The 16,095-nt window shown below is 34.1% G+C and overlaps 1 protein-coding gene across 6 annotated transcripts in view; it reads left to right on the top strand.

The window, feature by feature from the left end:
* Nucleotides 1-16,095, top strand: part of lyst (lysosomal trafficking regulator) — a 192,206-nt gene that overhangs the window by 45,998 nt on the left and 130,113 nt on the right. For 4 of the 6 annotated variants that reach the window (XM_021472744.3, XM_068218743.2, XM_073920308.1 and 1 more), the window contains 2 exons: nt 10,621-10,807; nt 15,606-15,696. In XM_021472744.3, coding sequence (XP_021328419.1) covers nt 10,621-10,807; nt 15,606-15,696 — 278 coding nt within the window. Of the gene's footprint in view, nt 1-3,722; nt 3,904-10,620; nt 10,808-15,605; nt 15,697-16,095 lie in introns of those variants that run through there. The other 2 variants (XM_073920311.1, XM_068218744.2) reach the window with 1 other exon arrangement.

Here is a 16,095-nt window from a genome sequence, read left to right as displayed (position 1 = left end):
GAGGAACTACTTTAATCCGGATTCAAATCATAAGCTGACATTTAAACAGCTGAGTGTGCATCTTTTAAACTTTAGATCTGTAGTGTCTGCTTTCTGCTGGCTGTATGTGGGTGGAGTAATACACAAAGGGTAAAGAGGCTGTAGGAGTTCTGATATTGCAGAATATCGCACGGCTGTCAGCCAATCAGATTTGAGAACCAGACAGAACTGTTGTATAAATAATAATTTATGATGAGTAAATGTTTTCCCAGGGATGGGTTGCGGCTGGAAGGGCATCCGCTGTGTAAAAACGTGCTGGATAAGTTGGCGGTTCATTCCGCTGTGGCGACCCCGGATTAATAAAGGGACTAAGCTGAAAAGAAAACTAATAAATGAATGATGAGTAAATGTGTCACAGAATTTTGGATAACCTAAAGTCTTTTCAATTGTTCAAATGTTCTGAGATTTATCAATACTTTTCGGCCACAGAATAAAAACACTGAGTCCCCGCATCATGCTTGAGTTATTTTAAGCAGTTCTTGTTTATGTGTGTGTGTGTAGTTTATCTGAATGCCCAATTACAGTCTGCTGAACTTTTCTGCGGAATTGAACTGCGAATCATAGCAACCAGCAACTAGAGCTGATTTTAATTGCCATTGTGTTGACAGAAGCTGATCGTTTGAGGCCAGCGATGAAAAGCCTTCCTCTTCTTTTTTTTTTTTTGGTCTGGCCGAATGCCTACGTGCCCTGCGCTCAATTAAGTGTGTTTTCTCAGCTCCTAATCTTTATCTCGTGATCATGTGCCGTTCCTGGAACTTGAGCTGAGACACAGGAGCTGCAGCCCGTCTGATGTGAATGCATCAGCGCATGATTATTGCAGATCAAATCCTTTGACCTCTTCACTATATCTGCCTTGACTGAGATCATAAAGCAGTTCATCTCTTAAAATAATGGTTCATTCAGAAAATAAATCGTGCTTCGTTTATTCCCTCTTTTGTTGTTCCAGTTCAAACTCATGTGATTTCCGGGCTTTTTCAATGGCTCTATTATTTGTTTTTGTCCTCAAGAGGCACATTTAAAAAAAACCAGAGCGAGAGATAATGATAAAGTGGGACAGCATATCAACTTATGAGTTTATTATTAACCTGCATAGCAATAATGATATTGATAAAATGGGTGTGCAGTGCTATATGAATGAATAATACAGTCTATTTATATATATGCAGTGCACGATGTAATGCTGTAATGTACCTATAATTTATAATAATCCTATACTTGCAATAAGAAACTTTATTAACAAAAGGCTCTCAATTTTTTTTAATTATTATTTACATTTTTTTATGGGGCAGCACAGTGCTGGTTGCTGGTTCGAGTCCCGGCTTGGCCAGTTGGCATTTCTGTGTGGTTTTTAATTAATAATAATAATAACAATAATAATATATTACATAATAAATATTAAATAATAACAATATTAAATACAAAAAATTACAATGATAATAAATATAAAATAATAATAATAATAATAATAATATATTTAAATAATAATAATACAAAATGATAAATAGTAATAATGATAATATTTTTGATAATAATATTAAATAATAACAATATTAAAAATAATTACAATAATAATAATAATAAATATAAAATGATAATAATAATATATTTAAATAATAATAATATAAAATAATAAATGGTAATAACGATAATATATTTGATATTAAATATTAATTAATAACAATATTAAATAAAAAATACATACAATAATAATAATTAATATATAATAATGATAATAATATATTTAAATAATACTGCAAAATAATAAATAGTAATTCTGATAATATATTTGATAGTAAATATTAAATAATAACTATTAAATAAAAAATATTTAAAATAATAATAAATAGAAAACAATTATATATTTAAATAATAACAATACTAATAATTATAAAATAATAAATAAATAATAATAATATATTTGAATAATAATACAAATAATACAAAATAAATAGTAATACTGATAATATATTTGATAACAAAATATAAAATAATAACAAAATAAAATAAAAAATAATTACAATAATAATGATAAATATAAAATAATAATAATAATAATATATTTAAATAAAATAATACAAAAAATAAATAGTAATAATGATAATATATTTGATAATAAATATTCAACAATAACAATATTAAATAAAAACTTATTACAATAATAATAATTATATAATAATAATAATAATAATAGTAAGTGCATTCAACTGTGGCAACCTCAAGCCAAAGGAAAATGAGATAATGAATAAATAATATTTGTTATTATTTTTAGTATGGTTATTATTACTGTTCAATATTTATTATTATGTTTATTATTATTATTATTATTATTATTATTGATGTTTTATATTTATAATTACATTAATATTTATTTTTATGATTTATATATTGTAAAATCATCATGACATAATGACATGATTCACCTCAAAATATTTTTCATAATTTTTCAGGTTTTCATTAAATTGTTAATGTGTATTTAATTGTTAATTTCATTAAATTGTTCATTAAAAAGGGGAAAAAACTGCCATCTTATTATATTGTTGTCTAATACTTTGTATAATACTTTGACAAAATTACTTAAAAAAAAAAGTAAAATAAAAGAATAAATTTGTTAGATTTTAAAAAAATAGTTAAAATAGTTAGTTTAAAGCCAACATTTCATTTTTCCTTTCCAAACTCGTATAATGTCCTGTTTGATCATACAATGAAAGTTGATCAAGTCCAATGTTATTGATTCAAAATATCTTCTTTGGTATTTCTTTGTTGCGGTAATATTGATTTACAAAATATCTGTTTTTTTTTTGTTTTTTTTTAAGTGCTTTTATGTTTATTGCTTTGCTCTTTTATAGAACTATAAAGAGATGCTGTAAAAATGATATGACAAATCATCACAACCCATTATCATAGTGATTTTTGTAACAATAAAATCATAAAATCATTACTTTAACTTATTTTTAAAGGTTAATCAGGATTAAACACATTTTTTTAATTTTACAAAATTCAGCTTGAAGGGCACCTATTATGCAAAAATAATTTTAATGGATTTAAACACACTTTTATGCCAACAGTCTGTCAATATAACCAACTTCCAATGGTAAAAAAAAATTCATGAAGTTTTTTTATAATCACACTAGATGAAACACTGATTAACATTCATTATACGTGTCATCAAAGGGGTAAAGCCCCGCCCACAAGTGAACATTTCTCCCTCATTAGCATAGGACATTAATCTTGTTTTTGAATCTGCCACTATGCTGACAGTCATTTGTAGCTCCGCCCTCTTTTGAAAAAAAGCATAATTTGAATTTAAAGCGAACCAAAAAGGCATATAAAAGCCTAAAAGGGTCCGTTTCAGAGAGTTATGAAACATTGTGGTATTTTGAGCTCAAACTTCACATATACACTCTAGGGACATCAAAAACTTATAATAGATCTTGTAGCTTAATAGAATATTTACAGAGTAGTCTTTTTTATTATGATTTTCCTCAGAGCTTAACAGGATTGTTTCAGTGTCTGTTTAATAGCAGGTTCAAACCCAAGCTTTACTACAAAATCAAATTACTCCAAGTCACCCCTAGGCTAAAGCTGAAGTTTGCAGCCTGCCCCTGTGCGACCATGTGACATCACATGCTTTCATGTGATGCACTGATCAACTCAAAAACTGGAAAGCTTCCATCTGAAATTCCGATTTAATGGAATTGAGGGAACAGCACAGAAGATTTAGTCGTTAGTGGATGGTGGAGTCGCTCGGACGCAGGTTTGATTCTTGCGGTTTAACGGAGACATTTGAGCATGTGTAGCGTATGTGTCTGAAAAACTGCGGCGATGGCGGAGAGCTTGAGTTCCACTGCAGGCTGGATATAAGAGGTTGGTCAGTGTGTGTTTTAGAGGCTGTAGATTTAAAAGAGGCGTGTCTTTTATACAGTGTTGAGATGTGATGTGGTGGGTGTGGTGGAGCTGCTGTGATGCAAAGACTATATTACTTTAATAATATTGTGTATTTAGTCTGTGTATAAAATAATTTTGTCAGCTTTTATATAATTTTGTAATCATTTATGCATGTTAAAGTATTTCAGTGTTTTTCTGGAGAATATGTATGCATTATAAATAAGAATCTATATTAACAAAAGGGATTACATGTATTGTTATTTTATATTTATTGTTATTATAATTACTATTACTTCATATTGTTATTATTTCATATTTTATTATTATTATTAATTTATTTTATATAGGTATTGTTTAATATTTATCACCACATTAATTATTATTTTTATTATTAGTAGTAGTATTTATTAGATATACTATTATTGTTTAACATTGTATTGCTATTATGATTATCTTTTTTATTTATTAATAATATTGTCATTATTTAATAATTACTAAATAATATATTATTATTTAAGTATAATATTATTTAATACTTTATTTTTATTATGATTCTATTATTATTATTATTATTATTAAATATAATATTATTTTAAATTTTATTATTATTATATTTTTTATTATTGTTATAAAATAATTACTATTTAATATTTATTATAATTATAATAATTTTTATATAATATTGTAATTTAATATTTTATTAAATATATTATTATTACTATTATTATTTAATAAGTATAATACTATTATTTAATATTTTATTGTTATTATGATTATTATCTTTTATGTAATGTTATTTTTTTATATTATCAAATATATTATTATTACTATGTAATATTTATTGTTATTCATTCATTCATTTTCTTTTTCGCTTAGCTCCTAAATTAATCTATTAATAATATTTTTTTAATTATTTTATATTTTTGTTTAATATTTATATATATTATTATTATTATTATTATTATTATTACTACTATTTAATGTTTATTTATTATTATTATTTATTAAGTATAGTATTTTTATTTAATATTGAAATTATTTAATATTTATTATTCATTTAATAAATATTAATAATTTTTTTTACTATGTTATTATTATTTTTGTTATTACTTTATATTTATATGAAATATATTGTTGGTGTTATTATTTTAATTGTCATATCTTATCATTTTGTGTCATTACAATTTGCCAAAGTACTGAAAATCTATTTCCCCATAGTAAATCACAATTACTGGGGGTTTTTTCCCTCCACGTTGAAATCCATCTTTACCAAATCATTCAGCCTTAATATGAAAACTATCATGGTCTTTATGTGAAGTATCATGAAAGGATCCTGTTTCCTTTTTAAATGTCATTTATTATTTTGATTTGTAAAAATAATGTGATGCATATTTATTGAAAACAGTCAGTGTTTAGGAATTCTTGCACTCATTGAGTCAGTTTGTTCTACAGGCTGTGGTTTGAGAAAGTGAGCTGGCTAAAATGCCATCCAGAGGTTGATGTGGTGGATGGAATAACTGCCTGATGTGATACTGTACTCCTGTGTGCGTGTCTGATGACAGGATCTGCTGTCCGTGTCCATGAAGCCTAATCTTGTTGCGTAATATCACTGTAGTTCCTGTCAGGCCTTACATAGTCTGTGGGCACACCATAAATTAAATTTCACTGATCAGGTCAGCTGCATTAATGATATAATTGAGCTGCACTGGTCAAATAGACGTCCAGTGTTTTTGAGCCATTGATCACTAACATACATTTGTAAACACACCTGGTCCAAAATCTAGTGAATGTTTTACAGGATTAGTCTCATTTAGGTGCTGTTGATAGACATAAACACTGCATAATTGCATGAAAATATAAAAAGCAATAGCAAGGCCTTTAAAGCAGGGCTTTTATGCAAAGATATCTCTTTGGCTGAAGTGTGTGGATATAACCAGCTTCTAATGGTCCAAATTAATTCATTTAATTGCACACTCTTTGATTGACATACTCCCATTTTGTATGTGCCCCGCCCACTAGTGACCATCTCTCCCTCATTAGCATAATCAACCCTGAGTGAGAAGCAGCTGCTGCCATTAGAGTTTTGAATCTGCTGCTATGCTGACACACAGGCACTAATAGCTCCGCCCTCTTTTGAAAAGAGTACAATCTCATTTGAATATAAAGCGACAGTCACAAAATGGCACAATTTGCATCAAAGGGGCTGTTTTAAAGAAGTATAAAACATTGTCTGTGTTGTATTTTCAGCTGAAACTTCACACACACACACACACACACACACACACACACACACACACTAGAGACATCAGAGACTAATTTTAGATCTTGTAAAAGGGGTTCGTAGGCATCCAAGTCAAACTTGTGTATTTTAATCAATAAAATAGAAAATGCATGTGAAATGATCAATCTCTGCACTTATTCTGACCTTGTATTATATATCAAGGAATAAGGGTATTTTCTAATATTTTGAAGAGCACCTATGATGAAAATCATTCTTTATAAGCTATTTGGACAAAACTGCGTTTAGGTGTAGTGTGTCCACAGTCTTATTGGAGTGATATAAACACAATAAGTCTCTTTTTTGAAATTTCCTTACATTAAAATAGGATCTAAATCCCTACCGTTTTGAGGCCGACCGCAATGTGATATAGGAGTGCGGTTTCCCCGCCCACAAAATTGATTGACAGCTGCGTATTAACATGTCTCGGTAGTAATGCGTATAATCATATCACCAAGACAGGATGTGCGCAAATCAACTGGGACTAAAAGATTTGTTCAGCTCTCTGTGAGCATCAACCATCAGCAAATGTGATCAAGAGTGAGTTTTACAAGTTTGAAATGTTTTTAAATCAGAGCATGTTTGTGATGAATAACAGTCTTTATCACCACAGCCGCCTATCAGTACAATTACTGTAAAAAAGAAGATGCTGCAATCCCAGTTTGTGGACATTATATCAGGTTTATTTTGGACATTAGCAGGTCATATTTGCTTGCTTAAACACTGCAAAATTAAACATGTGCGCTCTGTGTGTGTGTGCATGAACTCAGCAACAACATTGTGTGTGACTGATCATTCTCATTGACTCATTATTTTACAACAAATACATCAGATAACAGGGCTCAAAATTAGCCTTTTTGCTTGGTAGCACCGGTGTTCTCAACTTTAAAAATGTAGGTGCATCAGCCAAAATTTAGTCGCACCCAGGGCCGGAGCAAGCTGAACTGCCACTCTAGGCAGAGGACGATCATGCCGCCCTCAACCCCAATGTAAAAACGAAAGTGACCGGTTATGTAAATGAAGTGAGGTGTCGCGGCCTCTTTTCCAGCGCACTATGCGCGGATATAATTGAGGACACGCGGGTGCTGAGGGAGGGAGGTGTCGCGGACACTGCGCTCTCTATTCTGCCGCCCTATGCGCGGATATAACTGAGGACGTGCGGGTGTCGCGGACCTCAATTCTGCTGCCCTAAGCGCGGATATAACTGAGGACATGCGGGTGCTGATGGAGGTGTTGCTGACGCCGCCCTCTCTATTCTGTCGTCTATGCGCGAATATATTTGAGGACGTGGGTGGTGAGGGAGGTGTCGCGGACATAACTGAGGACGCGGGTGGTAAGGGAGGTGCCGCGGATGCAGCCCTCTCTATACTGCCGCCCTAGGCGGCCGCCTAGTTCGCCTCTATGGACGCGCCGGCCCTGGTCGCACCTATAAGCACCGTTACTAGATGTTTTATACAAACATATTTCGTGCATTTGAAATCAAAACTAATCAAACTAACAAGCAAAAAAAATATTTATTTGCATGCGTGAGGAAAATATGTCTCAACGAAATCCCGTTATCACAAGAAAATAGTTTTTTTTTAACATAACTGAGTGAGCAAAAGATAAACGGAGCGCTCACCGGCCCTGCACACACTGCTGGACATGAAAGAATCTGTTAACGGTATAACTGTGCTGTTCTCACGGGTGCTGTCTGATATTGCACTGATGTTTGACATTTACTGTACCTTATTATATGCATACGTCATGTTAATAGCAATACCGGTCTTTTCATGAGCAGCGATGTTAGCTTACTCAGTGCAAACCCGTTTGCGATGGTGTACGTGGTGTTAAATTTGGCGTTTATCTGGCGATTATATGAAGGATTAAACAGAAGCTCTCATGCTAGATGTGGAAAACGGTTACCTGAAAATTCCATCCCACAGACTTTTCATAGCAGACTAAAAGGAAGTCTTTTATCCACTCTTGGAAAAGTGTAGATGGTGGTGGATTAACATTCAGCACATGGTCACTAGTAAGATGTGTCATTATTTGTAACTTTAGATGTCATGGTTTCTACAACAAAATTTGTCAGTACATATTTGTACTTAAAGGCTCCTTATTAATATCTCAAGGGTACATTTTAGTACCTAAGAAGTACAAAGGAGCACCTCTTAAATTTTTTAGGTGCTAATTTATACCTTTGAGGTACCAATATATACCCTTTAAGTCCAAATCTGTACCTTTCAAAAAAGGTGCCACCCCTGTGACGGCTCTTGTACCTTTATTTCTGAGAGTGTTCGTGTTTGTCACTGTGCTGTTTATCTGTCGCAGTCGAGGCGGAGATTGAGGCACACTCTGACAGGCACAGAGGAACAGTGGGCGGGGAGAACCACTATTAAAGGCACAGGCCACAAAAACAACTACAGTGTGATCAAAGCGGAGAATTCTAATGTTCTGAAAGGTCTAATAAATAATCTGATGGATGTTTTGAGCTGAAACTTTACAGACACATTCTGGAGACTCATCCTAAATCTTAAAAACGTAGTAAAATTGGTGCCCTTTAAATGATTAATCTTCTCGTTGACAGTTTTTTGAAGGATTGTGGCAAAATATAAAGATTTTCAGTAAGAATTAATGAGCGTTGTCGGCGCAATAGCCTAGTGGTTAGCTTGCCGACATATGGTGCAAGAGCACGTCAGGGCGTTGCGAGTTCGAATCCCGGCTCAACGACATTACCCTACCCTACCCTCTCTCTCTCTCTCTCTCTCTCTCTCTCTCCCACTTCGCTTCTTGTCTCAATACTGTCCTATCTAATAAAAGAGGCCAATCTTAAAAAAAAAAAAAAAAAGAATTAATGAGCGTTACAGGGGAAAACTGTAAATCTTTTAATACGACATGAAAAGATTTCTGTTTTACATATGACTGACAAGATTTTTGCTGTACAAACCATTACACTGAATGATATTTTGCTAAGTGTCTTCTGTAAATGAAGGTAGAAATGTGTTATTGTCATTTACCGCCCAGAAAAATCAGAAATTACTCCTATATAAAATCATTCTAATGTACTTAAGAGGGAAAACCAAATTGGAAGATGTATTACATTTTTATTGCTTTGATGATCTTCATATCATGAAATATGGTGTAATTCATTTTAAAGGAATAGTTCATCCAATAATAATAATGTATTCATATTCACAGCCTTCAATTGTTCTAAACCTGTCTGAATTTCTTTCTGCTGTTCAACACAAAAGAAGATGTTTTGATCAATTTTGGAAACCGCTAGCCATTGACTTGCATTGTAGGAAAATAATTTAATATTTACATAGATGTAAATGGCTACTGGTTTACAGCATTCTTCAAAATATCTTCTTTTGTGTTCAACAGATGAATAGAAACTCCGATCTAAAAGATGAAGGAAATGAGTAAATGATGACAGAAAGAGCATTTTGAACTGAACTGTGCATTTTATTTTTAATAAAAATAATAATCATACATTTTATTCGTAGTGCGCTTTTCTCAGATTTAAAGCGCTACAAGGCAAACAAAGCAGAACAATAAGAACAGTCAAAAAGACCATAAATAAAACAATAAAATGTGAATGATTCAGTACAATTGGATGATTAAGTAATCATTGAAAAGAAATCAATCTAAGTTGAAAGCAACGGTTAAAAGATCAGTCTTGAGAAGTTTCTTAAAACAGCCCAGAGAAAGCCATTTTCATTCATTAACAATTAAACCGAAGCTGGAATGTGTGAAAGATCTGTGATAGATTGCAACATACTGTCATAAGAGATTCATAAGTTTATTCATTTATATTTAGATAATGAAGAAATTATGGAACATGAAACAGCAGTTTCACTTGTTTAACACTGGTTATATTATACAGAAAGGGAACTGCAATGCATCTGAAACTAAAGCAAAGCTTTGAGATTGTGGGAAGACTCTAGCAGGTGCTGTTGATGATAATTATACTGTATATTCATTTTTTTTCTTAAAATGCAAGTCAATTCAATTCATCTTTATTTCTCTAGAGCTTTCACGATGTAGATTGTGTCAAAGCAGCTTAACACAGAAGTTCTAGTAAACTGAAACTGTGTCAGTCCAGTTTTCAGTGTTTAAGTTCAGTTTTGTTCAGTCAGTGTGGTTTAATTTGCACTGCTGTAAGTCCAAACACTGAAGAGCAAATCCATCGATGCGCAGCTCCACAAGTCCCAAACCAAGCAAGCCAGTGGTGACAGCGGCAAGAAAAAAACTTCACCAATTGACCAAAGTGAAGGAAAAAACACACACAAAAAAAACAGTTTGGCACGACCATTTCTCCTCTGGCCAATTATTTTGTGCACAGTTTAGAACTAGCAAATGCTTGATCACCTTGTTTTGTTTTGAATCATATACAATGCAGTGTAATCACTTATTCTGTCTTCTGTCCTCCACAGCTCGGACATGAGTGGAGCCAGTAACACCCTGGCACGGGAGTTCCTGACGGATGTGCACCAGCTGTGTAGTGCGGTGGCGCAGCGGGCGGAGGATGAGGAGGAGAGTCACATGGTGGCCCTGGGAGAGTATCTGGTGCGCGGGCGTGGATTCCTGCTCCTCAGCACGCTGGAATCTGTCATTGACCAGGTGTGTCAACATAACCTCAATTTATCATAACACAATCTCATATATGTGTGTATTACAGGGCTGCTCGATTTTGGGAAAAATCATAATCACGATTATTTTGGTCAGAATTGTAATCACGGTTATTCAAAACGATTATCAGTTAAAGTCAATTATTAGCGCTCCTGAGAATTTGTTTTTAATAAATATTTCCCAAATGATGTTTAACAGAGCAAGGAAATTTAACAGTATTTCCTCTAATATTTTTTTTTCTTTGGAGAAAAGCTGATTTGTTTTATTTTAGCTACAATAAAAGCAGGTTTAAATATTTTGAAACCCATTTTAAGGTCAATATTATTAGCCCCCTTATGCAATATAATTTTGATTGTGTGCAGAAGAAACTACTGTTATGTTTCTTTATCTATATATGTATGTTTATCTTTCTTTCCTTCTTTCTTTCTTTCCTTCCTTCTTTCTTTCTTTTTTTCTTTCCTTCTTTCTTTTTTCTTTTTTCTGTCTTTCTTTCTTTCTTTCTTTCTTTCTTTCTTTCCTTTTTCTTTCTTTCTTTCTTTCTTTCCTTTTTCTTTCTTTCTTTCTTTCTTTCTTTTCTTTTTTCTTTCCTTTCTTTTTCTTTCTTTCTTTCCTTTTTTCTTTCTTTCCTTTTTTTTCTTTCTTTCTTTCTTTCTTTCTTTCTTTCTTTCTTTCCTTTTTTCTTTCCTTTCTTTTTCTTTCTTTCTTTCCTTTTTTCTTTCTTTCCTTCTTTCTTTCTTTCTTTCTTTCTTTCTTTCTTTCTTTCTTTCTTTCTTTCTTTCTTTCTTTCCTTCTTTCTTTCCTTCTTTCTTTCTTTAAAACAAATAAAATAATGATGCTTTATTTTTAAAGGCCTCTTTAGACCTTGACTTTTCTTTCTTTCCTTCTTTATTTCTTCCTTTCTTTCTTGCCCCCACACTGCAAAAACAATACATTACAGAATGTTTCCCTTTTTATTTTCTTGTTGCGCTCATCTCTGGATAATTCCCAGAGAAGTCATGGAATTGTTCAATCAAAGGTAGTGAAGGGTCCATTATTGAGGGAATGAATTCCTCTCCGGCTGCAAAAAGGACACTGCATTGGCATTACATCAGAACAGAGCTGAATATTCTGCTGGAATGTGTTTGAATAAATGCTGCAACACTTGACTTCAAAACTGCTTTATGTTTTATTCATTGAGTTAAGTATGACTTTAGTGTTTAATATGGTTTTATAGTCCAGATTAAATTAATCGAAAAGTGTATTATACTGGGTGAATCTCAAAGAGCTAATATAAAAAAATATGATTGTCTGTGAAGCTTGTTATTAGATTCACATTGATGTGTTCTTAGTGTGTTGTGTTTCCTCTCCATTTATTGGATTTCCAGCACCTTGCTGATCTAATGAATGGACCCTGTGAATATATTCTAGCTGTTTCTTTCTTGTTTTTAAATGCTGAAATGCAGAAAATCTATTGAAAAGTCATTGTTATTGCAGTGAAGCCCTATTTACAGACATTCATCTGTAGACACACTGCACCAGAGCAACACAACGTACTAGAAGACTCTTGTTAGTGGGGATTGTTGTTTGGCATGCTTGAATGCAAACAGCCTCATGTATTGAAATTGAAAATGTATCTCTTTGCTTTATTTTAATGTTGTAGAACTAAATAAATAGCTAAACCAAAATACCTGAACCAAAAATAAAAAAAAATTTGTTACTTAAAATAAAACAAATCAAAATTGGTAACGTGATACAGAACTAAAATGATTACGAATAGAGTCAAAATTATTATAAATGGTTATATTCTAACTAAACGTGAAAATTTTGTTTTATTATTTTACCATTTATTCCATTTGTATTGCCATTTTTTGGCGATAAACAGGTCATTACCATTATTCCCAATGTAAATAGTTCCTTAATTTGTTAATACCTTATTTTTAGGAATGCTCCGATAAATTGGCCTGAGATCTGTATCGGCCGACAATCACATTTAATGGCGCTATTAGTATTAAAGAACCAATCGCAGGTGTTTGTTTATGAGTTTACAAGCTAAGGAAGATTCACATGCGCACCGCGGTTATACACCTACAGCGCTACAACATGTGAGGTGGTGAATAATCTGTAAGCTATCGATGCGATTGCATCACAGCAGCTAAAATATATACAGATGTGGTGCGACCTCTGTTTACAGTTTACTGGTGCGACTCACTTGAGTGATGGTCTCTTTGGTATTGATCATTGTATATCCAGTGTTTTGAGGTGCTGTGATGCGAGCGGAGAGATCTAGTGTCTCATCCAACCAAATGACCTCCCGGTAGCTCACCGAGTCTCCCGCATATTCAGACCAGATGATTCCTTCAAATTAGATCAAGCATCCTGGAAATCATGGAGATGAGAGTGAATGAATAAGAGAACAGATTGCGAGAGGAAGAGCATGTACTGTGCATCGCATTTGCTAGGTTAAATAAAAAGAGCAGTAAAAGTCTGAAGTGCAAATCAACCTCTCTCATCGGGCGATCGAGCTGCTGTGAGACTGTCTGGAGCTGAGGTTATTGTGCCGCTATCAATAGTTCATTCACTCATTCGTTTTCTGTCTGGCTTAGTCCTTTTATTAATCAATGAACCACCAACACATCCAGCATATGTTTTACGCAGCAGATGCCCTTCCAGCTGCAACCTATCACTGGGAAACACCCATACACTCTCATTCACACACATACACTACGGACAATCTAGCTTACCCAATTCACCTGTACCAAATGTCTTTGGACTGTGAGGTAAAACGGAGCACCCAAAGGAAACCCACGCCATGATGGGAAGAACATGCAAACTCCACACAGAAATGCCAACTGACCCAGCTGAGGCTCGAACCCGAGACTTTCTTGCTGTGAGGCAACAGCGCTACCCACTGAGCCACAGCGCCGCCCTCTATCAATAGATGTAGATGAGCATTATATTTGAAAGGCCTTGCATGGCATGTATTTAGGCCTTTTTACATACAAGAACTGAAAGTTTTTGACAGTTTTTTACTTGAATATTTAATAATATAACTTCTTGTAATATACTCCTTACAATAAACTTCTTTCATCATTTGCCATGTTTTCAGATTGCATTGTCGGTCAATTTTCTTACAATTTTTAAAATCTGTTTTATTTATTATTGTCTGTTAAGCTGATGCTAACCATGACATGTCCACACTAAATGGTTGTAAGTGAGGTATTTATTCTCTTAGGTAAGGAGAGATCTCCACTTAAATATCCTACTTAGAGGGAAAATGTGCTTTATGCAATGTAAAAGTGATTTAAAGCTTAAAGCATTAGAATCGGTACTATGGCCAATCACCATGACAAGGAATCAGTTCTCTGTGGCCCCGTTTACACTAGTGAGTTTTTGTTTTAAAACGGCGTTTTAGATTAAAAACGATCCGCGTCCACACTAGCGTTTTACCTAGCGTCTCTGAACATATCTCCGTCCACACTACGCCACCAAAAACGTATATCATGTGACCATTCGCCCACTCTGGGCATGCGCGTTCTAGAATAAACAGGAAGCATGCGTCTCGCTCAGCATTTAGTTATTGTTAGTCAACAAACGCCGGTTGAACAATGAACACGATGGCAAAGAAAGCAAGAGAGGTATTTTTGTGGACAGATGATGAGGTCGAGTTGTTACTAAACATAACAAATGAATAACTGCACAAATGCGCCTAAAACAGACAATAGTGCAAACAACGCTCCCATTTCTGTGTCCATGTTGTTGTTTACAGTACTGTCTTCCGGTAGCGTTAAAGCCATGTGTTATAGTCATGTGATAGGGACTTGACGAATAAGAGGAGGATACGCAATGACACAAAAGCCCCAATCAGGTAGCGAATCTCAGCAGCCCCGCCTCCGTTTTCAGATGTCTCCGTTTTCCTCATCCACACTGAAACGGAGCAGCAGCGTTTCAGAATGAAAACGGCCTCTTCAGCGTTTTCAAAACGCTCCGTTTTCAACGTTCGAGAACTCCGGCGTAGTGTGGACGGATGGCGTAACCGTAGCAAAACTTATGCGTTTTTAAACGAAAACGCATTAGTGTAAACGGGGCCTGTATTGGCTGCAAAAATCCTGATCGGAGAATCCCTACTACTTACGTTATTTTGCTGATTTGTTTACAATGGAGAGTCTAAATAATGTTCTGTTAGTCTGTCAACATAATTATTTGCATTATTGATGGAAGTGACAAGTGGTTTATTTGATCCCATGCTTCTTCACTCTCTTTGAAGTGAGAGTTCTAGTGAATCATGTCTGGAGTGGTTCTTACTCACAAGACACGGCCCTTTTCTCTGAACTCAGCACTGCTTAACTCTCTCTCGACACAACATCAATCGCCTGTGTGTTTGCATAGTGGTGGGTCAATATGGGTCCCCAGCCATTTTGCTAATTACCTCATGAGTATGCTGCCAGATCCTTGTTTACCTGAGGTCACACAGCACTGTGGCAGCAGCCCCCTGTATTTGCTTTTAATTCACACTTGTCAGAGTGCTTTCTCTTCTCCTTGTGAGGAATGCTCTCTCGCTCTGGGAGGAGACTCTGTATTTAGAGGCTCACTGTCGTAAGCCATTGCAAGAGGTCCTTCTTAATACAGTTTTGTCCTGTCATACAGTTGTCTGCAGTTCTTCCATCTTTTTCTGGATACTAGCTCTACAAGAGATCTCTGTGAAGCAGACGTGAGAAAAGTAACTGCTTCTAGGAGACTTTGATTGGATTGCTTAGGCAGAGTGAAGAATTCTGTTTAAATCCTGAATTAACCTCTCAAACCTTTTACTCAGGAGTTGACCTGTCGGGAAGAGCTGCTTACGCTCTTATTGTCTCTGCTACCTCTGGTCTGGAAGATTCCTGTTCAGGAGGAGAAAGCCCCAGGTAAGAGTCACGATAAAGAGCTTTAATAATGCATCCTATTAACAGCCTTGTTTTTGGCAGTGCACTAGACGTATACTGTAACCCACCTTGAAACTTGAATTAAGTAATTGTGTTAATATTAAATGAGATTCTGACATTGCATTCATTTTGAAAGATGATATACTTGTACACAATATGTTTTATAAAGCAAACGATGGAGGTAATCTTGCGAAGACTCTATGAATTGTTAAACAGCTACGTGCATGAACAACAAGTGAAACCATGAGATGGCTTAAATTTTGAAACAGTACGATTGAAGGAAAATGGAAAGGATAAGAGTTCTCATCGAGCTTGAGGCCTAAGGTATTTAGAGCAGGCATGCTAATCTTTTCTAGCAGCTACTTTCCACATTGTTGAGTT

This window comes from Danio rerio, chromosome 13, assembly GCF_049306965.1.
Source record: "Danio rerio strain Tuebingen ecotype United States chromosome 13, GRCz12tu, whole genome shotgun sequence".
NCBI lineage: Eukaryota > Metazoa > Chordata > Actinopteri > Cypriniformes > Danionidae > Danio > Danio rerio.
Note: the sequence above shows the minus strand (reverse complement) of the source record. Positions and strands in the feature narration are given on the sequence as shown.